At 47.3% G+C, this 25,888-nt stretch overlaps 1 protein-coding gene and 1 non-coding gene across 3 annotated transcripts; one reads left to right on the top strand and one right to left on the bottom strand.

Moving 5' to 3' along the window:
• Positions 1–628: 628 nt before the first annotated feature.
• Positions 629–747, top strand: LOC111589903 (small nucleolar RNA SNORD14). Its single transcript, XR_004851709.1, has one exon. It is a non-coding gene; the product is annotated as a small nucleolar RNA SNORD14 (small nucleolar RNA).
• Positions 748–8,526: 7,779 nt separating this feature from the next.
• Positions 8,527–11,529, bottom strand: LOC100279507 (uncharacterized). 2 transcript variants are annotated; one of them, NM_001152507.1, is made up of 2 exons: positions 11,341–11,433; positions 8,527–11,076 (listed from the first exon to the last, which is right to left on the bottom strand). In NM_001152507.1, exon 2 carries the CDS (start codon positions 11,068–11,070, stop codon positions 9,100–9,102), a length of 1,971 nt encoding a protein of 656 aa, NP_001145979.1. In that variant the 5' UTR covers positions 11,071–11,076; positions 11,341–11,433; the 3' UTR covers positions 8,527–9,099. The 2 variants fall into 2 exon arrangements, with proteins under 2 accessions (NP_001145979.1, NP_001335879.1); NM_001348950.1 differs by having other exon boundaries at positions 8,636–11,102; positions 11,341–11,529.
• Positions 11,530–25,888: the final 14,359 nt, after the last annotated feature.

Below are 25,888 nucleotides of genomic sequence, written 5' to 3'. Positions count from 1 at the left end.
CCGAACCATGGAGTCTGGACGGTCACCACCCGCGGCCACATCACGCTCGTCATTTAACGCTCACGCTTTTAATGGTTGCTTTGCCATTGCTGTGGCCGCAGTGGGAGGTCCTGTCACACGACAATCAGGTTCAAGAAGTGTCGCGCATTCCCAATGGCTCCAACCCCGACAACTGCATCTCCCTGCTAAGGGTGAAAAACCCATCAATCATTTCTTGCTCCTCCGTCATCCATTAAACACATTGTGATGTTGAGTTAATCCCTCTAGACATGTCTATCGTTGGCGATCTTGACAATGGCGATGATGAATTGATGGTGGCGTGCAACATCACACCTGAACATGAACCAGAATAGCATGCTGATCCTTAGTTGAGTTAATCCCTCTAGACATGTCTATATCCGTCCGTTTTCACCCTAGAATTTATTTATATATCAACATGCATACTGAAACATGGTTCATCCTTGATCTTTTTTCTAACTGAATTGATGGTCTCTGGCCACAATATAACTATGGGGGCTGCCAACATGAGGCATTGAGGCAGACCAACAAATCAACATAAATAAGGTGCTAGCTTCTCAAACTTTTTTTCTTCTCTAAGTGTTTCATTCATTGTTTGTCATATTTTTATTGCAAATGATGATGAAATCAAGGCTTGTTTCTCTACATTCTTAGTTACCGCCAAAGAGCTTTCGCCCTGCCAGGCTTGAGAGCTAATGCTGCTAATTCCTTCCTTGGATGTGTGAGGGAAATTTTGCTTTGCAATCTGTTAAATCTTTACTTTGTGCTTCATTTTTAAAAAATTTATTGTCAGTGTATTATTGGAAGAATTTGTAAGCATATGCAAGCATTATGGCAATATAGAATTATAGTATTTTTTATTTATACGTTCTTGTTTACAGCAGTATTTTTATTCGTTTTAGTGTTATTGGGGGCTCTTCATCATTGATGACCTTTACCTAGTCACTTGGGCTCGCTACAATGAGGCTCAAAGTACTCTGGTCAAGTTAAATTATTCTTGCCTCTGTGATAATCTGGAAAATGTTCTATACTGATTTCTGAACGCCACTTGTGTTGCTCTTTATAATCTCATATCCTGAGATGTTCTTTGTTTTATATCTTGAACTATTCTGTAGACTTGAGAACACACTAAATTATGGCCTTGAGAGAGTCTAGGCTGTTGGATACATGAAGGGGTCTAGAAGGTAAGATCATTTGCATTCTGTTTTTGTTTCAGTAGTGTTGTTACTTGCAATGGACACTAGCTATTAATATAGCATTTGACTTTTGAGTATAACTAGAAGCACCTCCCCCCGGCAAGCTCGGAGACGGCGATGCCACCCCCACGATGATTAACAGGATGAGAACAGAACATTATTGATCAAGTTGCTGGTTACATGAGAGATCCAAGCTGGATGATTAACAGGATGTACTTGACCAAATCTGCTGTTAGAGTATTTGGAAAGGTATTTTCGATGCATCTATCACTAAGGACCACCAGTCATTTGTGCACCTGGCTAACTTAAGTCTTGCTATTCATATTTCAGGACGTGGGAGAACCTGGAACAGTTGTGGAGGTTCAAGCATTTACTACATTTTCCCTTAAAAATATTTCAAACTTTATTTGGTCTCCTTCAGTCTATTGAAGTGTAACGACCTGTAGTTAATTGAAGCTCATTTCTTCCCCTGAGATGATTTCCCCTTTTCTATCATAACCTTGGTTATTTATCTGTCACACTAACATTGCTATCAGAATGCTACTATTTGTACAAATAGAAGATATAATGCGGACTACACTACCTGGGCTTATTTCATCGCCTTTGCTATAACTCAGGGGCACATTATGGAAGGTGATCCTAAACTTATTGATGATTCTGAGTTTTATCAACAACTTCTCAAGGAGTTCCTTGAGTCATGTGATAGAGGGGCATCAGGTTAGTTCATTTTAACTATTGAACTTATTATTATTTATTTACACACATAGTTGTATTCGATCCCGAATCTGATTGAAATACATTAGGGTAGGATACAGGATGACATACTATCCATCTATATTCGTCTGTTTTCACCCTAGAATTTATTTATATATCAACATGCATACTGAAACATGGTTCATCCTTGATCTTTTTTCTAACTGAATTGATGGTCTCTGGCCACAATATAACTATGGGGGCTGACCAACATGAGGCATTGAGGCAGACCAACAAATCAACATAAATAAGGTGCTAGCTTCTCAAACTTTTTTTAGAATGAGATATATGAACCGTATGTCATGTCAGTGTGATTAATTTTGCCATGTTACAGATCATAGTGTTGACACCAATACTCGAGAAATACTAGAAATCCCTGTACTGTGGTTTTTCTTCAACCTGCTTTGGTGGCAGGGTGCCATTTTAGGAGCATATGAGGTGGCTGAAGTTTTTTGAGATTTGGTTAACAGGAAACAATGCGTATGCTAAATGTCGACCCCATGTTTTTTTGTTTTGTGTGCACGCGCAGAATGTTACTTGATCTTCTTCAATGAGGTATGCAATTTCTGAACATGTTGGCAGAAATGATGTTCTGTTTTAACGGTGCCACGGAGCAGAAACCACCTCAGATTTACCCTGAAACCGCCTCCAAAAATTCTGGACGCAACATCAAATACTGCCACATGTGACCTGTTAGGTATGTAAATTCTACTTTGTTTATTTTATTATTACAACCTTTGGCACTATGTAGTTGTCTCTGATCATGCTGGCATATAGCAGTTTAGTTTGTTTGTGGCCGCCCTTGTGGTAGTTGCATGTATCAATTGTGGCATAAACCATTTATCAAATCTGATATTGCTTCATGTTACCAAATAAAAGGTACTTGCTGTCCTCTGTCCCCTTTTCGAATCATGCGAACATCTTTCTAAGTGGCAAATAGTGACCAGCCGATCCATGTCCCTGTCGTCCTCGATTGTGCTTGCTCCAGCAGGGACAGAGCGAGCACATGGAGATCCACGTCTCCTCCGGCGGCGTTCTAGCTGACACCAATGATGATGACTGCGAGAGTAGGCGCCCCTTGCTGCTCAGGACTCCTGCCTCAGTCGAGTGCTACTCTGTCTCCGCTGTCGTCTTCCGGTGAGTCTAATAAGCACCCCTCTTCACTTCGGTACTCCATTCTTCTCCTGTGCTCTACCTATTACAATACCTTTCATGAATCGTATCGTGTGCCTCAGTAGAGCCTTTTTTAACTGTGCTGCACTCTTTCCCTTTATGAGCCTTTTTTCAAAAGAACCTTATGTTTTCCAGTAAATTTATCATGTATGACTAAATTTACTGTTGTGGATACCTCTTAGTTGAGATTTCAAATTTTTAACAATGAAGCTAGCTTAAAAAGTTGAACCAAAGGGCTCCTAAATATGGTCTACGAAGAGAAACGACACTATTGTTGGCTAACTAGAATGACCTAATTAGTCTTAATATACTATAATTGTGTTTATTTTGGTTGAATGACAGACTACTCTTTTGGTAGTAGGTTCATAGGCTGAAGTAAGCTATTATACAGATGGCTCCACTTAGATATCCACATGATGCAATTATCGGTTGTATACACATGTTTTTTACCTGCAGGCGCATGTCTTCTTTCCTGATATGCTATTCTTTTATTATGTATTGGTGGTATAGGTTCAATATCAATTGCATGTCACGGAGATGGAGGCAGTTAGCGTTGCAATGCCTCCTGTTTATGTAAATCACGGTAATGGTGGTGGGCCAGCTGTTAAGGATATACATATGGAGAACTTTAGCGTCACTATTGATCTAATTCAAGAAGCCACTTTAACAATCGTATTTGGAAGGCACTATGGTGAGTATTTTGTGTAGTTTGATAGATTTTAGTACGTAAGATTGTGTCTGAGGCCTAGAAAGCATGCATGTACGGTTGTACCTTTATAAGTTTTCAATGAAATGATACTATACAAGTTTCAGAATTTCTTACTTAGCAGATTAGTGAGCTCCTTCCAAGATGATGCCTGCAACTTTGATGTTTTTTCCTGTATCGACTAATCTATTGCATGTGGTCTGTGTTGGTTACATGCGCTTGTCTGCAATAGATTACATATATCTTATTCTATTTTTTCTTAACAGATTCTAAATGTTAGTGGTTGTCCAAGTTTCCACATGTGTGTCGCGTAATCTCACACATCTTCCAGGTTTGTGGACTCAAGTGGTCTTATGACAATTGCCAGCTTGCATCCAGAGGCAATGAGAAAGGAGTAAGATGTCTGTTGATATGTTTCTGTTAGTTTGGAATGCACTATTATTAGGACTCTACACTGTTGTTTTCCCATACTAATGGTTCCCCTTGTCTAGCTTTTTGATCGGAATCCACATTCAGTACAACCAGTACTGAAGTATACAAGCACACAACAGATGTCAAAGCTATTGCCATTTATAAAAAAAATTGTTGGGCATTTTTTCTGTATCTTACATAGTGATCTTTTTTCCTTCACAGGTCTAGCGAAGATGATTTTTAGTTAGGAAACAAAGGATGCTCTGCTTTTGTCTGTTCATGCAGTGGATGCTTATTTGTCTGCTCCTAAGCTTAGTCCCGCATGAAGGATCTTCGTGCTTCTATATTCATAGTGACATTGCAAGGGATATATGTTGAGCTTCTTCTAGCTTAGCCTATATGATTATGCTTATTTTATGAAACTAGACCATCATGATTGTGCTCGTATACTTTGTGTCTTCACTGATAGTACCAAGAACCTAAATTAATGTGTTATATATCTTGCTTTTGATGTAACATATGGATGGCTAAACTGATGTAATGTTCCTATGTAAACGAAGAGATATACTATTGCTTTAGTGTTTATGTATATATGCACTTCCAACTACAGTTTTCCTGCATTTCATATTGCTTGTGGCCTAATTACTATGGCAAACGAAGAATTTGATATGCCTCAACATAGCCGTGATCATTATAGGCCGCACGATCATTGTCATCACCAACAATAGTGTACGAAATAGTTTTCAACCATAACCAGCAAATGTTGTCTCTTCACTATGGTGGTATAAAATTAGTGTTACGATGTTGTTTTACCACACAAATTTTGCATATCATAGTGATGTTTGTCGTTCTACATCTATACTTTCTACATCTATGTTTTATACTAAACAATTTTTCCCATGTTATGAATTATCCAACTATGGTTATTGTTTTACAAATCGTATTAATTTCAAGATATATGCTCTAACCTCCATTTGATTTTTATACATTGTATTAACTAGGATCAGTAGCGGCTCGGTGGTAAGGGCACAAAGGGGAGAGCGGCAGGCCAAGGCGGGTAAGGCAACACTGTGGCTCCCAACTCACCTTCATGTGTTCTAGCTTGGGTTCATGGTGTTGGCATAGGAAAAACGAATGCAAGTATCAATTATCAACCATCTGTTTTCCAGATATGTAAAAGCATTGCGCCTTTATTTTTTTCCAATGATGTAGACCTATTGTATAAGTTGAAAATAGAACGGTGATAGGTGATCATTAATTTTTCGTTGAGCAATGCAACCCAACTGCCGTGCTTACAAGGTGTGTCAAACATTGGTAGTTATGAATTATTTTGTTGTCGTCCAATTACATTGTAAGATGATGCATTATTAGTGGATGCTACCATCTCAAGCACTAGAAAATTGTAAATCCTTCTGATCGAGAAACATAAAACAACTGCTCATCTACCACAAATATTGGGTTCTTTCATAGTGTGTTTTTTACCATCTGCCATTTCTGGACTGAGAGGCACCAATTAAGAGCAATCATTTATCAGTATGAAAAATCACACTGGCCCCATACTAATAATTTTATTTTCTGACGCACTAATTTGGTGAGGATGATGCATGTCTCCATGTGTGTTCTGTTCTCTCTCTTTTTTAGCAAGGATTCTTCTCTCTGAGAAAAAATCCTGGTGCATGCTATCATGATGTTCGATTTGAGCTTCATTTACGTCCTTTTCTTACCAAATTTATACTATCTAGCTAGAGCTTGTTATTTTTACGTGACGTGTTTAGATGACTATTGCCAATTGCGGTGGTAAAGCAAACAAGCATATGTGGCCTGTCAATACGACATTGGTCAAGTAAATGGCCACATAAATAGAAAATATACATCGTGGTGCATAAAAATTAATTGAATGGATGTATTATCATATATTTATATCCCATATTTACGTCTATTTTAAATATGAATGTGTAATCTTTTGTATTCCATATTCTACTCAGATGTAGTGGTTATGATACGAGTGTTGGGTATCCACCGGCAAGTCTACTTGTATCTATCTTTTGATGAAAGTTGTTGTGGTTATTTTTAATTTTTGTAGTGGTTATGATATGAGTGGATTAAAACACTGTGTTGTTTAAGATCATGTAAAATTTATATATATCTAATTTAGATCGAGAAGTCTCATGTTATGATATGTTGTTTGATTTACGGAGTCGTGTCACGTGTATAAATTTTATGCTTTGTTTGATTTGCGGTATCACATAGATAACGATTCCACGTGTTTCCTCGTAGCATCGTATGGACATAAACTTATTTGTACATAATTATCGTGGTATTGTAGGTTCCCGTTGCAACGCACGGGCACTCACCTAGTTTCTTCTGAAGTGGCGACGAAGGATTCTATCGTGAAATCTGGAAAACTCACCACTGTATTAGGTCTAATCTTTTCAACAGCTAGAATAAAACAAAGCTGCATTGAACGAAATGATAAACTCACGTGCCTGATCCATTCACAATTTTATGTCATTGTTGTTTAACAGCTATATAGGCCTTATTCCGGCCTAGGCCCACTGGCCCTGGTGTGTCATGGGCACAGCTGATTCCAGCCCATGTCTATCAGTTCAGGATTGGTAATTGTCTAATTGATCTCGCAATGCAACCACATCGGAGCAAGACGCCACCCAAGCTCCGTCGAGCGGTCACGTTGGTCTTCGACGTCACCGAGGCTGTCATCTACGTGAACTCTGAACCGACTTCTCCAACTGTCTGCTAGATCTCTGGCCCCTGCTTTCGAAGCTCTCCAATATCCATTGTCGGTGAGAACTCCAGCAACGAAGGATCCTATAGTTTTCTTTTGCAGCCTACCTTGGTTCCACAGCAGATCATCCAAGCACTGCGGCATGAATTTTCCTTTGGTGTCTTCCATCATTTTTCTTCGAATGCATGTTCAACGTTGTGACGCTGGCCTCCTCCCCCATGCACCAAAACATGTTAGAGATTATTGATCGTGTTGGTATGGCTGAGTTTAAGCCATGCGCGCGGCGCGCCACACCTGAAGACACAAAGGGCTGTTTGGTATTACGCCTAAACTACCATATTCCGCCACACTTTTGCTGTCGCAGCTGTGGCGGCCGATTTGGCCGCCGCTGCTTAGGCACGGCGCGGCGCCGCGCGTCAGGTCCCAAGCTGTCTGCCACCTCTGGAGCTTCTGTTTCTGATTCTAGTGACTTTCACTGTCTATCTGGTGAGGCTTATCTTGCCGCTCTCAAACAGAATCTTCAATACATTCATGGGATTTTGCATCTTGGCCTATTGATTCAGTCATCATCCAGTGCTTGACTCATCGCCAACTCTAAAGCCTTGTCTCGGATATTCTCGTATTCACCCTAATCCACATATATTGATGTGGATTGGGGTATAATTTAGTTTAAGTTACATCTCAATTCATCTCAATACACATGAATTGAGGTGAATACGAGAGCATCCAAACAAGGCGTAAAGATGATTGCGCTGGTTGTTTGATTACGTGCAATCCTACCTTCTGGCTAAAACATTCAATCCATCGATGCTCTGGTGGGTGTTAAACAGTTATGTAGTCCTTGGGTAATGACTTATTCATTAGCTTCCATTTAACATACCCCCGCTTCGCCCTCCGGATTTGTTCTGCTAGAGGATGTTTGAATCTTGAATCAACGGTACATCCGATTCGTTTCAGCTAGAGGGTGTTTGAGATCTTGGATCAACGGCACATCGCTTGTGTTTGTTTTAGTACATCTTGATACGTGAACAGATTGATATAGATGCATTGCATCAGCATGTTCCCAATTTGTTGCGAGATGCATTGCTGATAGTAGCAAACCTTCGATCTGAACTTTGCTGACATGGTGCCACGTGACAGTTGAACGAACTTGCTACGGACCAAAACGGTGCGCTGCTTTTGACCGAAGCCGAAACTAACTTTCTGTTGGGAAGGCGGCGACCGTCTTGACCAATCTTCTGTTAAGCGAAGAAGAGGTCATGTCATGGTCATGCACTCACACAAACAAGTTTAACCATATCCCAGTTTTTCTACCAATTCGGAAGACACAAGTTTGGAACTACCAGACATCGACCCACGAAACTTTTACCGCGAGAAGGGAATTACTTATACAATCTGGACATTTCAATTTCCACAAAATGTTTCTGAAATGCATGATAAAATCATTACGACAGAAGATAAGAGCGTGTCTAAGACACTTGAGCAATTTGTTTCCAGAGTCCTGCATGGCAAGAACCAAGAACTGTGTCCAAATTTGGGACTTTATTGTAATAGAATTGACACAGATACAAAACTACCATGGTAGAAAATAGGGAAAAAAACATAGGTACAAACGTATTCATCAGAAGAACAATAAACTGGAAATATCAATGTATTTATGAAATTGTTCATTGACAAATGGGGGTAAAAAAATCTATAACCTCTCTTGTTACAGAGATCAACACAATTACTGTCGACTCTCACGGTCGACCATATGAATTTTCACCTCATCTGAACTAATCAAAAGAATACTAGTTAGGACCTCCAAGGTAACGAGGCTGTTTACCAATACTCGACAGCTTCTTTCAGCTACCAATTTGTGAGCAAATGCTTTCCTGAAGACCACACCATCTCCGACTTTGCGAACAAAAAATTTCAAGAAATAAAAAAAGAATATTATTATTTACTAGGACAAATAACTATTCTTCTCGGAAACTAACGCGGCAAAAATATGGTTTCATCCACCTTGAGAGCAAAAGGCCTCTTTGACAGTTACTTCGGCTCCAAGTGCATCTTGCTGCTCAAGCCAAGAAGCAATAACACTGATCTAGCGAGTCACCCTAAAAGCTCAGGTCAGGCTTGTTAATCGATGGAGAAGCCATGCTTGCCATTTCACCCCTCTTGCCATTCAGCTCAGCATGGTTTACCAGTGACTGCACCCAAGACACATCTGGTTCGTCTTCTGTATTTCCATGTTGCACAGGGTGCCTCAAGCGCACTAGTTCGTCGTCGTCCACACCCCAGTCGACCTTACTCTTTGGGGTACCAATGTTGCCCCATGAGGCATTAAGATTCCGTGGCGATCCCACAGATGGCACCTGGTGCTTGTTCAGGGAAGAAAACTGATCCAACATATCACGCGGAGTAACAGCAGCTCCAACACCAACACGGACACTTAGGGGAGATGTTAGCTCCATAGTCCGAGGGGACCGAGGAGACATGCCACCAAATGGAGAATGGATAATTGATGGATCAAGGCCCCTTGGTGAGTACATCCTGTTGGTATTGACAGGCGACAAAAGGCCCTTCTGTTGATGATGAAACTTGTTTAGAAGAGCTGATTTGTGTGCTGGTGAGAAGACTGAGTGACCTTGGTCATTGGTGAACCTTGGCGACATAGCCATGTCTGAAGCATACATCTCTTCGAGGTAGGATGGAGCAACTGCTGTTGGACGAATAGTCAGACCAGTAGAAAGACGGGGCTGGGATCGGCTGCTTTGTGGGAGGCTGAGCGCTCCAAGGTATTGAGATTCCCATTCCAGGAGCGAGCCAAGGTCATCAGCCTGTGCATCTCTTGCATTGAAAGAAGAGCGCAGCCTGCTACCTTGGAGCCAATGAGCAGCAGCACCTCCACCATTGTTGGCAGCAGATGGTGACAGAGGTGGTGGCACAAAGTGCCTGGTAGGAGATCCAGGTAGAAGCCCTAGAGCAGCAGCAGCAGCGGTCATGTCAATGGATGAAGAGGCACGGGGAGACAGCAGACCTGCACCACTATTGTGAGGCACATGGCGGAGCTCATCTTCATCGTGGGCGAAGAAGCAGATGCGGCGGGCACAAGCTGCGCCCTCCTTGCAGAGCCTTGTGCGGTACTGCGACGGGTGGAGCCAGCTCTCGAAAACACCATGGGAGAACTCGCAGCTATCACCGCTGGGGCAGCCACCAGGGCGGCGGAAGTTGGGGCAGGGCACCGCCGTGTATGGGTGCTTGCGAGGATCCCGGCGGCGGGCGTTCTCGCCAGGGTGCACGAACGGACACTCTGTCCAGTCATGCGAGTAGGCTCTGGAGCATGGCCGCACCTTGAACGCGAACATGCGGAACTCGTCGGAGGCATACACGCGGCTCTTGATGTCGGGCAGCGTCGGATCCACCGGGTACTCCTTCTTGGCACGGTCGACGGTAATCGGAGACAACGAAGACGACCGCGAGGACGGCGACCTGTTGCTCTCATCCGGCGAGGACGAGAGCGGCGGGGACGACGAGAGCGATGGCACCGAGGTCGCGACAGCGAGCCCTCGGCGGCGGCCAAGGAGCATCTCCAGATCGCCCAAGGCGTCGGGCGAAGCAGGTGGAGACAAGATGACGTCGGCAGGCAAGCGACCGGCGGAGTCGGGAGTTACCGGGTCGGCGCCGGCACCCAGGAGCAGCTTGACGACGGCCACAGCGTTCCGCGAGCCGCCGGAGGCGGCGCAGTGAAGCGGAGTGGCGCCGTCGACGCCGGGGCGCCGGTTGACGTCGACACAACCAAGGGCGAGCAGAAGCGACACCACCTCCACGCTGCCGTAAGTCGCGGCGACCATCAGCGGCGTGCGCGGCTCATACGCCTTGCTTCGGCCGTACCACATCCCCACTCCGTCCGCCAGCTCCGCCGTGTCGCCCTCGCCGCCTCCCCCCGCGAGCGCCTCGCGGAAACCCGCGACGTCGTCGGCCGCCGCGAGCTCCAGCAGAGCCGCCAGCCTGTCCCGCTGGCCGCCGGCGGCGAGATGCGAACGCGCCGCCTCGCCCGCACCCGCGAGATCAGCAAGGTCGCCCATCGCTCACTGCACACGGCAATAGTTCAGCGCATCTGCAACCACGGAGATTCAGCAAGAGGGGGATATATTATTTGTGCATAAACTTCGAGAAACGAGATCAAGAAACCATACGAGGAAAGCATGAAAATGGAAAGGAGGAGAAACCAGCTCCAAGAATTGAAGTGCCTCTCCTTGGAAAGATTATCCAATCCGGCTAGAACCGAGAGCAATCTCGCGATTCATAGGCCGGATCGACGCGAGGAAGGAAAGCAATTAGTGAGCAGTATTTACCTGCCCGCGGTTATCCCGTCCTAATCCAATCGAATCCAGCGGGATCCAACGGCCTCCTCTCCTTCCTCGCGAAGGTCGACGCCGGCAGCCGCCCCCCGTCCAGAGAAGAGAAGCCGAGGCTGAGTTTGGGGAACGGCAGTGGGAGAGGAGAGAGAGAAAGATAGAGAGAGGCGACAAAGCACGGATGGGAGGACTCGCAGTTTACTGGCGGTGGTGAGATGGAGTTAACTTGTCTTATTCCTCGGGCACCACGTCCTGCTTCGTCAAGTCCGCTACCTTAAAGCACTCACCGACAGGTGGGTCGCGTAGTTCTGTAGGGCCGCTTGTCATCCAGATTGTTTAACAGGTGTATGTGCGCGGGCTGGTCCAAGATTTATGCAGAAGAATTTACTGCGTGTGGGGCCCGCGCGAGATTGAAACAGTCGGATGCGGGGCGCGGTTCTGGCTGCTCGCGTAGCGGTGGGGTCCGGGGGTGGCTGCCGCTGCTCGCCCGCCACGTGCCGCGCTGGAGACTCATCCGACCGTCGGCTGGCCACACGGACGGCCAGGGACCGTTGGGGCAGGTGGTGGACGGGAGATTCGGCGCCGAAAGCCTCGGTTGCATCTCCGTCGCGGTACAGAGAGGTCGGCGCGTTGAGAGGTCGTCGGTGGCTAGCCTGGACTTGGGTCTGTGGACCGCTCTTTGATGCGCACGAATGTGACAAAAGTGGCCGTGCCCCGGAGCACGGTGGGCGCGGTCCATGGTGAGAGGGCGGACGCGTCGGGTTCTCGAGTGGGCCGCAGAGGTGAATTGGATGCGGGGTTGGTGAGGTCCGGGAGCGGGGTAAGGGTGACAGCGGGCCCCTCGGCAGAGCCGAGGACAGCGGTCAATTCTCGCGTCTGGGCTGGGGCGGGGTGGGGTGGAAGTGGGACATAAATTTTATTTTTAAAATATTCGTATTTATACTTATTTCTTAGTTTGATCTCCTAATCTAGGGTTAAACCTGTGGATCAATATTAAAGGCTAGTTTGGAAATTATATTTTTCTATGGTATTTTTATTTTTCTAAGAAAATTAGTTATTTTTTCTTTTAAAAATAGAAATCTCTTAAAAAATGGTGTTCTCAAACTAGCCCTTAAAAAATAATGTGTCTCCATGTCACTAGCCATAGCATATTAGCATCGAGGTTGGAGTCTTGGAGATGTCGATAACGAGAATGATTGAACTGGATCTTACGTGTCGGAGTTATAAATTAGAGCAAGTATAATAGGATGGTTTGTTATGATATATTTTTTTGCTAAATTCAAGAAGAGAAAATAGAAGAAAGAAAAGAAGCGAGCTGCTAAGACTATTTACGGTCCAAAGTAACATATTCCAATATTTAAAAAATATCACACACATGAAAATATAACAGTTAGAAAGGTACACCCTCTACTTTCTACAATACAATGTCATACTTATATGTTTAAACTAGTTAATTAGTATGATGCCGTGCTATGACAATGAACCTAAACTTATTTTTTGTGCCATAAGCTAAGATATCGTACCAAAACAATCATTTTTAAGATACAACTTTTCCCCTCATATTAAACGTCTTGCCACATCAAAAAAACATGTGGTATCTCGTTAATGAGCGCGATACCCCATTGGGAATAGCCTAATTATCAGTCGACGAGGAGCCGACCATACACATAAATTCAAAAACATGTTCTGAGAGAATGGGGTGGTAGAAATGGGTCTAGTAATAAATATTCAACATTCTTACAGCTAAAAAATAGTCAACCTATTATATGTGGTGGCTATATAGTTAGCTCTCTATATATTAATAAGTTAATAACTTTGTAGCCGAGAGGTGGCTAAACTATTAGTGCTGAGATCCGCTCTCCGTTGTGGTCTATGACTCTTGAGTTTGGCACCCTGATTACTTATACTGTCGAGCCATCAACCCTAAGCTCCACTTTTTGTGTAGGCCACCCTCATTTTATATATCCACTCTTTCTTTTCTTTTCGTATGGATATCATGGTTAGGGCAAGAAATAGGCCGAGTCGAGCTTGGCTGGATCGGTGGGTGACCGAGCTCGCCTCGCCTCGCCTCACCCACAACACGAGCTCAAGGATGAAGCTCGACTCGACTCAAAGTTGGCTCACGAGCTAGCTTAGCTCGGCTCACAGTCACACCTTAGTGAATATAATTGCATTATATATTAAATTAATATTATTTAAATATGAAATATAGAATCGCTATTGAATATTATGAGCAATTTAAAATTTAAATTGTCATATATCCATTATTAAAGACTAAGAAATGAACTGATAATCCATTATGACTCTACAAACTGATAAATTCAGTATAGTTGGCGTAGCTCGTGAGCCAGAACGGTTCAGCTTGGCTCGGCTCGCTTCACTAACGACTCCAAAAATCAAGCTCGGCTCGAATCGCTGAGGCTCGTGAGGTGCTCCGAGCCGAGCTGCTCTGATCTCGAGTTGGCTCGCGAGTCTCGAGCTTATTTTCCAGCCCTAGTCATGGTGCGGGGTAAAGATGGTTCGAGCAGGGGGGCTCAAGGAGTTTCTCGAAATGGTTAGTGGCCTCCTCAGTTGGGGCCTCATTCCCTTCTGGTCTGTCGTAGCTACCATCATTTCGAATTGTTGTCGCTGGTCTTGTCGGTGTTTTGGGTCCGACCGCACACCCGGGGTTGTCCCTCAAGGTGTTTTTAGGAGTAGGACGGCGTCAACGACTGTAGCAAAATGGTTCGTGCTAGATGCACGAGGGACGGTGGACAATGTTTGCAGGTTCGGGCCGCTTGGAGATGTGTAACACCCTACGTCCTGGTGAGTATGCTTGATGGACAAGGTTACAAGAGAGCTCTCTGAATTGAGAATGCAGAGAGTTGATGTAAGTAGCTAAGTAATAGGGTCGATCGTTCTGAAGGGGTGCCCCCTAGGCCTTATATACTCGACCGAGGGGCAATACATGTGGATATGATAACAATGTGTAGCTAAAATATAGTGAACCGCTTGAGTTTATCTCCCTGTAGCCCTGTCGACTTATCCCCGCATGGCTCCGCTGCATGGGGGCTCCAACGCGGGAAAGTCGGATCTCTGTTGTGGTCACTCGCTCGACGTTGTGGGTCGTCCGGGTTTGCACCAATCCGGCCTCATGTCGATCTGCTTTGCTGGTTGTCTCTCCCCAGGCCCACGAAAGAATGACCTTACGATTTATCGGGCCCTTGGGCCTTTCGTGAGGTCTTTTACTCTTTTAGTGGACCCGGGGGATATCTATCCCCCATAAGCCCCCGATCTTTGGGTTAATTTAGAGGTAATTAGCCCAAAGATCCTAGGTCCAGCTTGCAGGTGATTTGAAGAAAATGACTTCTTATTGTCTCCTCCTGCTTTGATCACTCGTAGACTGAAGCTTTGTTTCGTGCTTGTGCCTTAGAGGTCGGCATTTCAATTTGTAGGATTCTGAATTTCATTGGGTGCACCGGAGGTGCACCCAATGGGTGTAGCCCCCGAGCTTCGAGTAGATTTTAGAAAATAATCTACTCGAAGGTCTTCCCCAGAAATTATTTCCATTTGTGCTCCTGCGTTTTGGTTGAGGGCCGGCCTTTTAATCTTGTCCCACGCCTTAGAAGTCGGCACTATCTTGGCTTGGAATGATAATCCATAGGGTGCACCGGAGGTGCACCCAATGGGTGTAGCCCCCGACCTTCAAATGGATTTTTGAGGATAATCCATTTGAAGGTCTTCCTTTTGTGTCTCTTTGCTGAAAATTATCCTTTCTTTTTGTAAAAATTGGCATGAATCTATCCACATTATACTTTGGAGGTCAGCATTATGTCATCAATATTATGCTTCAGAGGTCAGCATGTATTTTGTCTTTAGCAGCCGAGTTCGCAATCCATCCATATCTTGCTAGGTAGTGCAATTTATTTGCTCTGTGACTGATTGGACGTTTGACGGACGTTCTCTGTCTAGTCTTCACGTCGCTTCTGTCGGTCATATTTTGTACTTCACTGGCTATATTTGGCTTTCCTCTGATCCTTACTGGTATCTCATTTTTGTCTTGAGGTATTCACTGCGTGCCCTGTACAGATGTGACCGTTTTGAAAAATATACCGATAATTCCTGGACGTCCCCCCTAATGGGTGTGGGCAAGGGACGGCTTGGTACGCTGAGTGTTTTAGCCGGCTGCTTCTGAGTAGTAATGTGATGTGACGGCGGGTGTAATCATACCCTCCGCGCTGTTGACTGGAGTCCCAATGGGTGTTGTGTTGCGTGAAACGGCGTCAGCCGCCTGACGCGTCTTCAGACGAGTTGGAGTGCTTATTGAATGCTTTTTACGACTGTTCAGTGACCGCGGTTGGAGGTGAGCGGTTGCCTTCTCCTTCTATAAATAACGCCATTGTCTCTCTGGCTTTTTCACATCTCTCGATGTTCTCTGTTGCTTCCCTTTCTTCTCTCCTTTTTGCTTCCACCATGGGCAAGAACAATAAGCGCAAGCGTGAGCCAACTCCTCCATCGGAGGAGTTTGGTGACTTGGAGTACTCAGAGGAGGAGTTCTCCTCTGAGTCTGAGGGGTCTCCGGCTTCCATCCCCCTGCGTGAGTCGTCTGACGACTCAAACGACTCCCAGGGGCTCGCGGCGGAGGTCTGGACGTACATCCGGGCCGTCGAGCGCTCCGGGCTCGAGGGCTCGGATGAGTCGGAGTACTCCTCAGATGAGGAGGACTCGGACGGCGGCGGCGAGGACGAGGACGATGACGACGACGACGACGACGGCGGCGGCGGCGGTGGCGACGGTGACGGTGACGGCAGCGGCAAGGGCGGCGGCGACGACAGCAAGGACGGTGACGGCGGCGGCAGCAGGGGCAGCAACCGGGGCGGCAGCAGCAGGGGCAGCAACCGGGGCGGCAGCAGCAGGGGCAGCACCAGGGGCGGCAGCGGCGGCGGCAGCAACAGGGCCAGTGGCTAGATGCCACTGGTCTTTTAGATATTAGTATAGTATAGTTAGAATAATGTAGTAGTATTTAGTAGTGAAGAGTAGTATAGCGTAGTGTAGTAGTAGTAGCAGTAATGTAATGTAGTAGTAGGGAAGTATCAACTCATAAAGAGTTGATTTGTAAGTATGTTATCTTCCCTCTAATGAAAGAATGATGTTGGCTTCTCCTTGATGATTGCCCTGCTCATTTGTGAAGTTAATTCCTTTGAGACAGTAAGTGAATAACTCGGGCATCAAACTGATGCTTTCAGAAATAGCTGCCGAGTAACTTTGTAGATGGTGTCGGCGCTTTAGAATAACTGCCGAGTGACTGAACACAATGTCGGAGTTTTAGAGATAACTGCCGAGCGACTTGAGATGATGTCAGAGGGCGACATCAACGTTTTAGAGGTAACACCGAGCGACTGAACACGATATCAGCGTTTTAGAGGCAACACCGAGTGACTGGGGGGCGACGTCAGCGTTTTAGAGGTAACACCGAGCGACTGAACACGATATCAGCGTTTTAGAGGCAACACCGAGTGACTGAGGGGCGACGTCAGCGTTTTAGAGGTGACGCCGAGTGACTGAACACGATATCAGCGTTTTAGAGGCAACGTCGAGTGATTGGGGGGCGACGTCGGCGTTTTAGAGGTGACGCCGAGTGATAGCAGGCTGCGCAGGCCACTTTGAGGATGATAGCCGAGTGATGGGGTGGCACACCGGTGTTCTGGAAATAACTGCCGGGTGACCACGTGGCCCGCCGGGGTTTTGGAAATAACCGCCGGGTGCTGACTGGGCACTTTTTGAAACGGTATCTGGCTCGAGAATATCCCATAAGTGCTGCGCTTTTAGCCGCCTTTGCTTTCCGTGCCCTAGTTCTTGCTTTCTCGCTTCCGAATCCTCTCTGCCATTCGCCTCCCACTCTGCTCGCTGGTAGAATTGAGATGGCGCCCAAGAGGAAGACCTCGAGTTCGTCTGTTGTGGTGATTCCTCCGATCGACCCCAACAGCCAGTTGCCTTTCGCAGGTAACCACATGTCCGTCATTTCTGAGCCTGAACTTCTCCACCTCGTATCCATCGGGGTTCTTCCTCCGCGGGAACTCTGTTCTTGGCGGATTTGCCATGGGTTCACTGTTCCAACTGAGGATACCCATGAGTCCGTTGTTTATGCCCCTTTCCTTCTCCGCGGCCTTGGCCTTCCCATTTCTCCCTTTTTCCGCGGTCTCCTTGATTTCTACCATCTTAATTTGACTCATTTGAACCCCAATTCTATCCTGCAAATCTCCATCTTCGTTCAATTGTGCGAAGCCTTTCTCGGCGTGTTACCACATTTCGGGTTATGGAAATACTTGTATCATTGTCGCCCTGGGATGGCCGAGGGACAACATCAGTTGGTTGGGGGTGCCAGCTTGGAGATGCGCCGCGGGAGAAAGACAGAATATCTCGAGATCCCTCTCAAGGACAGCATCAAGGGATGGCGCTTGGAGTGGTTTCTAGTTGAGAATTATGGGAATTCTCTCCCCTCCCGGTCGGGAAGACAGCCGGACGTTCGCACCCCAAGCTGGACCGAGTCTCCCACAGATCAGGAGGCAGCTGAGGCAGGTGTGTTGCTAGCTGAAGTTGGACTGCTAAAAGAGAGGGGTCTGACTGTTGAAGCCGTGGTTACTGATTTTGTGTTCAAGAATATTCAGCCATTGAAAGACAGGGCATATCCAGCTTATCTGTATCGAGGGCTAGCCGACTCAACTCGGGTTACCAACAGAAGAATTCCCTCTGCAGACTTGGTGAGCCGACTTGAGATGATCCTTAGGGGCAAAGTGTCAAATGTTGGTGCTCCAGTGGCATACTCGGCCTGGAACCTGCCTCCTCCCAAAGCCTTCACCCTTTTTGTGTCGAATCCACCTGTCACTGATGGCAGTTTGGGCCTTAGAGTGCGACCCTCTGCTGAAGAAGTTAGTGCCTTGGTTGCCTCGCTTGGGGAGATTCCTGATGATGAACGACAGGTCCATTTTGAGGTGCCCTTGAACCCTAGTGATGCAGAGATAAGCGCTATGCTTGATTTGCTGGCTGAGGATTCTTCCGACGCTGCTCCTGCTGGGGTGTTGGTAGTGGCGCCCCTCCCAGAGGCTGATACAACTTTGGATACTCAGAAGCCTGTCAATACCCGCCCGAGGCGCCCTTGCCGAGCCAATCAACCTGATCCTTCTACTGATGAGCAGAAAAAGAAAAAGAGATGCCTTCGGCGAGTATCTAGTTTGGATCGGGATGTCGGTACCTCGGTTCCTACCGTTGAAGAAACGCCAATGACTGACTTTGCTGATGCTGATCCCAATGGGTGTACCCAACCCGCTGCTGATCCCAATGTGGGTGCTCCATCTGTTGCTGATCCCAATGGGGGTGCTGCTTGTGTTGCCAACGTGGATGACGAGGAGGAAGAAAATGAAATTCCTTTGACTCGGAAAAACAGTCGGCAGTTCATCGCCAGCGGTGAAAGTAGTGGAGTTCCCTCTCCTGCTTTGTCTGCCCTCATTGGTCTGCAAGAACTGTCCCTGGCCAACTTTGATCAGACTCTTGAGGATATGGTCCCAGAGGACTTGTTATCAGAGCCAGTGGATGATGATGTAATGGAGGTTTGCGCTGACGTGCCTGATGCTGGGTTGAGGTCATCCCGTGCTTCGTCGACCTTAGAGTGCGATCTCGAGGGTCGGTAGACTGACTTGGATCGTCCTGGTCCTATGGATGTAGCTGAGGGCCCGTCAACCTTAGAGGTGGCTACTGCAGAGAACTTGGACCCCAAGGATGGTGCTGACACATGCCCAGCCCCCGAGGATGTCGCCGGGGATGACTTGGCTCAGGTGGGGAGTGTAAGCCTCTGCCCAGCCCCCGAGGGTGCTGTCGGGGATGATTCGGCTCAAGTGGGCAGTGCAAACTATGACCCAGCCCCCGAGGGTGCCCGAGCGGGGTCTCCCTCCTGTACTTCCATGGACGTTCACGCGGGATCTCCTCCACACTCTGGCTGTATGGTGGTAGCCCAAACCTTGGACCAGGGAGTCGCTTTAGAGGGCAGCGTCCCCGCTGACCGAGTGTTGAGCTCTGTTGATGGTACCGAGCTGGTTTCTGCTGGTTTGTTGCAAGCTGCTTCGGGCGGTGGCCTTACACCTGGTTATCAATTGATCCATCCTGATTTGGGGATCCCCTCATTCTTTTCCAACCTCCAGGTACTATGATGTATTTTAGCTTGATTTTCACATTGCATGAACTGCTATCGTTACACTCATCTGTTCTCCTCATCAGGCTTTGGTGGATGGGATGGCTAGCCAGCTGAGGCTACAGGGTGCTTCTATCACAGAAGTAGCTTCGTCTCTTGCATGTTGGAATCCAGTGTCACTTCAACATCGCGTCTCTGAATTGGAGGCAACCAACGCTGGTTAGTGCTTTTTTGCTTCTCTTTGCCTTCACTGTGGACTGCTTTATATTCTGATCCCTTTTTGTTTGATTATCTCCTGCTAGGAATGACTCGGCAGATTTCAACTCTTGAGGAAAAGCATTCCCGAGATCAGGCTGAATTGGTCCAGCGGTGTACCGATTTTGAGGAAAAGTACTCTCAGAGGCAAACTGAACTGGGTCAGGTCTCCGCTGCCTTGGATGACGCCAATGCACTGAGTTCTTCTCTTCATGCTCAGCTCAATTCTGAGAGGGTGATTTACAAAACTGTGCTTTGCCTTGTTGTGTTCCTATTACTTGCTCGGTTTTTGAGGGGGTTGACTTTTGCTTGGAGGAAGAAAAATGTATCCTTGCTGCTTCTCGTGACAGTCTTGACAGATTGTATCGTGATTCTAGTAACTCGCTGACCATCTTGGAGAGGAGTCACCGCTTTACTATGGAAGAATTGGACAATCAACGCTGTAAGCTGCAGGAATCCGCGGATGAAGTGACCTGTCTCAAGCAGCTGATATCAGCGAAGGACGCTACCATCAAAGAACTCCGAGCTTCCAAGAAATCCATTGTCCAGGAGTTAGAAACTGCTCGACTGGCTGCCAAGGTTGCCGAAGAAACTTCTATTACTCTCAGAGCCCAGCGCGACAGAGCCATGGACAAGGCTATTCGGGCGGGGCGAATCTTGATGAGGAGACCCGGCGTGGTTGTTCCTGAAGATATAAGGGCTGATGTGAATGCTGCCCCTGATTCCTCGAGTCGTCCTTCCTCATCGATCGCTCCTGAGAAAAATATCACCAAGTAGAGAAACATTTTGCGTGCTCTGAGCGCGCGGTTAGCATGGTCAGACATTTAGAGGACGTCATTTCAGTACTTAAACGACATTGTTATTCCCGTATTGTTTCAGAATTCATCAGTCTGTGAATTTGCAGTAGTAAAACAAAGCGCGATGGTTATGAAATTCGTTTGCGGGATATAGAAGTCATCCTTATATGAGTAATTGTAATCTCGTCGGATCGCCTTAAGTCGCTGTTGACTTAAGTCGCTTGCTTTTGTTAATAGGGTGTAGTGGTCCCCCTGAATTGTGTAGTCGTGAGCATGTTGCACCGGCTTAAGTCGCCACTGACTTTAGCCAATTGCTCCGTTAGTAGGGCATAGTGGTCACCCCGAGTTAAGTAAGCGTGAGCATGTCGCACCGCCTTAAGTCGTTGCCGACTTAAGCCGATTGCTCCGTTCGTAGGGCATGGAGGTCACCCCGAGTTAAGTAAGCATGAGCATGTCGCACCGCCTTAAGTCGTTGCCGACTTAAGCCGATTGCTCCGTTAGCAGGGCATAGTGGTCACCCCGGGTTAAGTAAGCGTGAGCATGTCGCACCGCCTTAAGTCGTTTCCGACTTAAGCCGATTGCTCCGTTAGCAGGGCATAGTGGTCACCCCGAGTTAAGTAAGCGTGAGCATGTCACACCGCCTTAAGTCGTTGCCGACTTAAGTCGATTGCTCCGTTCGTAGGGCATGGAGGTCACCCCGAGTTAAGTAAGCATGAGCATGTCGCACCGCCTTAAGTCGTTGTCGACTTAAGCCGATTGCTCCGTTAGCAGGGCATAGTGGTCACCCCGGGTTAAGTAAGCGTGAGCATATCGCACCGCCTTAAGTCGTTTCCGACTTAAGCCGATTGCTCCGTTAGCAGGGCATAGTGGTCACCCCGAGTTAAGTAAGAATGCAAGTCAGTCGTGAACAAATTGAGTATCTTTGAAACCCCTTTTTTATTGATGACATATTTCCACTTTACAGAATACATCGTCGTCCCGATAGCTTTTTGAGATACAGCTAGGGATAAAACTTCCTGAGGTGTTCTATGTTCCAGGAGTTCCCGACTTCTGTGCCATCCATCTGAGTGAGGCGATATGATCCAGGCCGAGTGACTTCTGCTACTATGAAGGGTCCTTCCCATAAGGGTGATAACTTGTGCCGTCCCTCCCCCGTTAGAATTCGGCGGAGGACGAGATCTCCTACTGAGAAGGATCGCTGTCGCACAGCCTTGTCGTGATAGCGTCTTAGAGTCTGCTGGTACCGTGCTGATTGGATTACCGCATTCAGCCGTTCTTCCTCAAGTGTATCAATGTCCTCCAGCCTGGTGGCCTCGACTTCTGCTATGTTTCCGAAGATCAACCTTGGCGCCCCAAACTTGAGATCAGCGGGTAGCACTGCCTCCGACCCATAGACCATGAAGAAAGGAGTGTTTCCATGCAGAGCTCGGCTAGGTTGGGTTCTTAGGCTCCAAACGACATAGGGCAACTCCCTTATCCACTTTCCTGCGAATTTTTCATTCTTATCGAAAACCTTTTTCCTGAGTGCCTCTAGTATCATCCCGTTAGCTCGCTCAACCTGCCCGTTGGCTCTTGGGTGTGCTACAGATGCATACTTGATCTGAATGCTCTTTTGCTCGCAGAAGTCGAAGAACTCTGAACTTGTGAAGTTGGATCCTAAGTCGGTTATGATGCTGTTTGGTATCCCGAATCTGAATATTATGTCTTGTATGAATTCCACGGCCTTAGCAGAGGTTAAAGAAGCAATGGGCTTGAACTCTATCCATTTAGTGAATTTGTCGATTGCTACCAATACATGAGTGTATCCTCCTTGAGCTTTCTTGAAAGGTCCAATCATATCCAGTCCCCAGCATGCGAAAGGCCAAGTTACTGGTATGGTCTGCAATTGCTGTGCTGGCAGATGTTGTTGCTTTCACAAGTATTGGCAAGCTTCGCACCTCTGAACTAATTCTGCTGCATCATTCTTTGCTGTTGGCCAATAGAATCCTGACCTGAAGACCTTCCCGACTAGTGTTTTGGAGGCTGCATGTATTCCACATTGCCCAGCATGGACCTCCTCCAGAAGTTGCTTCCCAGCAGATGAGGGAATGCACTTCATGAGGACGCCCGACGCACCCCTTCTGTACAATGTCTCCCCAATGAGTGTGTAGTGAGCCGACTGTCTGGCAATGCGCTCGGCTGAGTTCTTGTCATCTGGTTCTTCTTCATTCTTTATGTACCTGATAATTGGCCTTCTCCAGTCATCAGAGTCTGACTCAGGTTAATCTATAATGTTGCACTTTTCTGCTTGATCCATTGAGATACTTGGTTGTAGAATTTCTTGCACAAAGACTCCGGGTGGGACCTGAGTTCGACTGGATCCTAGCTTGGACAGTACATCGGCTGCTGTGTTCCGATCTCTTTCTACATGATGAAACTCCAGACCCTCAAATTTATCTTCCAGCTTTCGGACGGCAGTGCAGTATTTTCCCATTGAATCGCTTGAACAATCCCACTCTTTGTTTATCTGGCTAATGACTACCAGAGAGTCTCCGTATACCATCAATCTCTTGATGCCCAATGATATGGCGATGTTCAATCCATGGATCAGAGCTTCATACTCGGCTGCATTGTTGGAGGCCGGAAATAGCAACTGGAGGGCATATTTGAGGTGCTCGCCTCCAGGTGCGGTGAAGAGAATCCCTGCTCCTGCTCCCTGCAGCTTCAGCGAGCCGTCAAAATACATTCGCCATACTTCTGCAGTCTCTGGGTTATCTGGTACTTGTTGTTCAGTCCACTCTGATACGAAATCAACCAGTGCTTGAGTTTTGATGGCAGTGCGAGGTCGGAACTCGATGTCATGAGATCCCAGCTCGCAAGCCCACTTGGCTATTCGGCCAATGGCCTCCTTGTTATGAAGAATATCCCCTATTGAAACCAGTGACTACTATGACTTTGTGGTCATCAAAGTAGTGACGTAGCTTGCGGGCAGTTAGAAGTACTGCGTATAATAGCTTCTGAACTTGAGGATACTTTTTCTTTGAGGGGCCTAGGACTTCACTGATGAAGTAAACAGGATGTTGCACTAGGTAGGCATGTCCTTCTTCTACTCGCTCGACTACCAACGCAGTGCTTACCACGTGAGTCATGCAAGAGATATACAGTAGCAGATCTTCAGCTGGTTGAGTTGACGTAGCTCGTCGGGGTGGCTTCAGTACTGGTGGTGTTGTTAAGAATTTCTTCAGTACATCTAGAGCTTCCTGTGCTTCTGAAGTCCACTGAAACTTATCCACCTTCTTGAGTAGCTTGTAAAACGGCAAACCTTTCTCCCCCAGCCTGGATATAAATCTGCTCAGAGCTGCCATACATCCAGTAAGTCGCTGAACCTTCTTTTGTGATCGAGGTGCTTCCATCTACATGATAGCTTCAATCTTATCCGGATTAGCCTCAATTCCTCGGTGGCTGACGATAAACCCGAGTAACTTTCCTGCTGGTACCCCGAAAACACATTTTTCGGGATTAAGCTTCCATCTATACCGTCTCAGACTGTTGAAAACCAGTTGTAAGTCTTCGATGAAGTTTTCTGAATCCTCCATTTTGATTACCACATCATCTACGTAGGCCTCCACACGCTTGCCCCAGTGATCGGCTAAGCACGTTTGAATGGCTCTTTGATAAGTCGCTCCAGCGTTTTTGAGGCCGAACGACATGGAGGTGTAATAGAAAGCACCAAACGGAGTGATGAACGCCGTTTTTTCCTCGTCTTCCTTTGCCAAACTAATCTGGTGGTATCCGGAATAGCAATCCAAGAAAGACAGCACTGAACATCCAGCGGTGGAGTCCACCACCTGATCTATCCTTGGGAGCCCGAAGGGATCCTTCGGACAGTGTTTGTTGAGATCAGTATAGTCGACGCACATGCGCCAATCCACTTTATTCTTTTTGAGTACAAGAACAGGGTTGGCTAACCACTCATGGTGTAACACCTCTCTAATAAATCCAGCCGCGACCAAGCGAGCTTACTCGGCGCGAATGGCCTCTCTCTTGTCGGGCGTGAAACGACGTAGCTTTTGCCGAATCGGCCTTGCCTAGGGATAGACCTTCAGTTTGTGCTCGGCCAGTTCTCTTGGGACTCCCGGCATATCCGCAGGTTGCCATGCGAATACATCTCGGTTATCTTGCAGAAACTGGACGAGCGCGCTTTCCTATTTGTCGTCCAAGCTGGAGCTGATGACGGCAGTCTTGCGTTCATCAGCGAACCCCAGGTTGATCCTCTTGGTTTCTTCAGTCGGCCGTATAGAGGTCGCGGTCTGAGCTTCGTTTGCCGGTACCGCGAGGCCCTCCTCAGGCTTAGAGTTCGCCTGTGCTGAAGAGACCGTCGACGGCTTGGTGGTGAGGGCTGCTTGAATGGCCACTCGGAAACACTCCGCGGCGCCTTGGAAGTCGGCGCGCACAGTTATGATTCCTTGCGGTCCTGGCATCTTCAGTATCATGTATGTGTAATGTGGAATGGCCATGAATTTGGCCAATCCCGGCCTCCCGATGATGGCGTTGTACCCGCAGTCGAAGTTCGCCACTTCGAACCTTAGGAACTCGGTTCTGTAGTTCTCCGGAGTTCCGAAGGTGACCGACATGTAGATGTGGCCTAGCGGGTATTCCCCTTCCGTCGGCACGATGCCGAAGAAAGGAGTGTCCGACTCGTGGAGCTCTTTGAGGTGAACTCCCAAGCCTTGGAGTGTCCGGGGGAAGGTGACGTTGATGCTGCTCCCCCCGTCCACTAGCACCTTCTTCACCCGGCTCTCTCGGATCACCGGATCGACGAGGAGCGGGTATTTGCCTGGATGATCGAAGTTGAGCCATTGATCTTCCCGAGTGAAGGTGATCGGGTGTTCCGACCACCGGTATGGGGCGGGAGGACCGGTGGTCGCCACCAGTATCTGGCGGTCGTTGAGCTTTTGTTGCCTTTTGTTCTCCTGCGACCCGTGTCCACCAAAAATGACGTTGACCTCCCTGTCAACGCGCGGGAAGGCTCCTCCTCCTCCCTCCTCCTGCTGATGGGGTTGTCGTGGTTCATCTGGTCCTCCCCTCGGCGGAGGAGGAGGTAGAGGTTGGAAGGGTCGGCCATGCCCGACGGAGTGCTTGAAGTCCATGCAGTTACGAAGAGTGTGGCGCATGTCCTTGTGGTACGGGCACTGGGCGTCGAGGATGTCGTCCAGTGTGCGTTCGCCTCCACGAGGTCCTCCTCGGGCGCGAGAGGCAGGTGGTCCAGCGGCGTGTACTTCTTCGCGAGGCCTCTTCTCCCATCGTTTGTCGGGTTGCTGGTTCGCGTCGCGTCGTGGTGCTGCCGGTG

Source organism: Zea mays, chromosome 7 (assembly GCF_902167145.1).
Source record: "Zea mays cultivar B73 chromosome 7, Zm-B73-REFERENCE-NAM-5.0, whole genome shotgun sequence".
NCBI lineage: Eukaryota > Viridiplantae > Streptophyta > Magnoliopsida > Poales > Poaceae > Zea > Zea mays.
The sequence above is the reverse complement of the archived record's forward strand: the minus strand, read 5'-3'. Positions and strand labels throughout refer to the sequence as shown.

Excerpts from the sequence above, each read along its gene's own strand:
- LOC100279507 (NM_001348950.1), bottom strand. The coding sequence starts at position 11,070 with ATGGGCGACCTTGCTGATCTCGCGGGTGCGGGCGAGGCGGCGCGTTCG.